We start from the raw sequence: 1,909 nt of genomic DNA, 5'->3' as shown, positions 1-1,909 counted from the left end.
AGGCATTAGCAACAAGTCTCATTCCAGACCACCGTGGGAGAAAATTGCGATAGAGCTTAATACCTTAATAGTTTAAGCGCCTAGAAAATATTGAAAACATTTTAGTGAAGGGAGGCATGAGTATTGTGACCAAAAACTTACTGTAATACAAGTAAAATTAAAATTAGCTATCAAAAATACCGACAAAAGATATAAATATCGGCCCCTTAAGCTTCAACTGCTTAAAACAATATGGATTTTACTAATTTAATTTAATTTAATATACATATAATATAAATATAACTACAAATTATAAAAATATTAAAATTAATATATATATAAACATATTTGTTTTTAGAATATTAATGCTTAATTTTAATATATTACTTTAGTTTATTAATGTAATGTAATACTAAATAATAATTTCAAATAAATAAAATATATTTTTATTTATTTTAAAAAGAATTTGAATTCAATTTTAATATTTCTTAGCGAACACAAAATAACCAAAATAACAAAATAAGTTCGATTAAAGCTGCACGCTCTAAAATCCTGATATCATTCACAATAGTGCACATGTTTGTCTATCAAGTTTCATAATACCAAATTTGCTTACCAACCGACTCAGTAGATAAAAGTCTGTCGTCTATCGGTAGAAGTTTTATAATAGCCACTAAAAGAAAAAAAATCATATCAACTTCAACAAATAATATTCGTGAACTTATATTATTTGATTACAGTTTGACATATATTCTATATTTCGAGGTATGCAATTATATTAATTTTATTAAGTATAATATATATAAACCTTAATGTAGTTATTACCTAATATATTGAAAATCATTTGATTGTCATTGGTATCGTTTACAGAGGGGTTAAATATTCTGACTTAATTTCCAAACACTTTTCAACTTAATTTGTTTTTGACATCTACGAAATTCTTTCTTTAGCGATTGTATTTCTCGTGGCGTGTGTAGATTTTGGTGATAATTGAATTGTAATGTCACAACGAATTAAAAATTAAACATTTAACATAATTAATACTTAAAATTTTTTAGATGCCTGCTGTAGAAACGATTAAATCATCTTGGGCCGATGAAGTGGAACTTGATTATGGTGGCTTGCCACCAACTACCGAAACAATAGAAAATGGTTGTAAATACGTCACCGAATACAAGAACAACAAAGATGATAAAAAGGTAAAAGTTGTGCGAACGTATAAAATAACTAAGCAAGTGGTGCCCAGAACTGTAGCAAAAAGACGCACTTGGGCTAAATTTGGTGAATCCAAAAATGATAAGCCGGGTCCAAATTCACAAACAACAATTATGGCTGAAGAAATTTTTATGCAATTTCTTAATTCTAAAGAGGAAGAAAAAGCTAATGACCCATTACTGGATCCAACTAAAAATATTGCCAAGTGTCGTATTTGTAATGGTGACCATTGGTCTGTAAATTGTCCGTACAAAGGCACAGCAATGGATACTAATTTAATGGAAAAGAAAGCTGCTGCAGCTGCTGCTTCAGTTGTAGAAGCACCTAAGTCTGGTAAATATGTTCCGCCATTCCTTAAAGATAGTCAGAAGGGCGGTATAGGAATGCGTGGACGAGACGATACTGCTGCTGTGCGCATATCAAATCTTTCAGAATCTATGACTGAAGCTGATCTCGAGGAACTTGTTAAGAAAATTGGACCACATAACAAAATGTATTTAGCACGCGATAAAAATACTGGCCTATGTAAAGGCTTTGCTTACGTACATTTTAAGCAACGTAAGGATGCGGCTGCTGCTATCGAAATTTTAAACGGGCATGGATATGATCATTTAATTCTTAGTGTTGAGTGGTCAAAACCACAGAACAACAATTAACTGCTAAAGTTCTTTTCATAATATTTTATGACAAAAGAAATTTCTATTGGAACAGACTT

General features: G+C 30.4%; 1 protein-coding gene across 1 annotated transcript; it reads left to right on the top strand.

Moving 5' to 3' along the window:
• The first annotated feature begins 865 nt into the window (after positions 1–865).
• On the top strand, positions 866–1,903 carry LOC119672238 (eukaryotic translation initiation factor 3 subunit G-1). Its single transcript, XM_038083241.1, has 2 exons — positions 866–976; positions 1,038–1,903. Exon 2 carries the CDS (start codon positions 1,038–1,040, stop codon positions 1,848–1,850), a length of 813 nt encoding a protein of 270 aa, XP_037939169.1. The 5' UTR covers positions 866–976; the 3' UTR covers positions 1,851–1,903.
• Positions 1,904–1,909: the final 6 nt, after the last annotated feature.

The sequence above is a fragment of the Teleopsis dalmanni genome, chromosome 1 (genome assembly GCF_002237135.1).
Source record: "Teleopsis dalmanni isolate 2A chromosome 1, ASM223713v2, whole genome shotgun sequence".
Classification (NCBI taxonomy): Eukaryota; Metazoa; Arthropoda; class Insecta; order Diptera; family Diopsidae; genus Teleopsis; species Teleopsis dalmanni.
The sequence above is the reverse complement of the archived record's forward strand: the minus strand, read 5'-3'. Positions and strand labels throughout refer to the sequence as shown.

Bases quoted from the DNA above. Each gene is read 5' to 3' on its own strand.
- LOC119672238 (XM_038083241.1), top strand. From the start codon at position 1,038: ATGCCTGCTGTAGAAACGATTAAATCATCTTGGGCCGATGAAGTGGAA.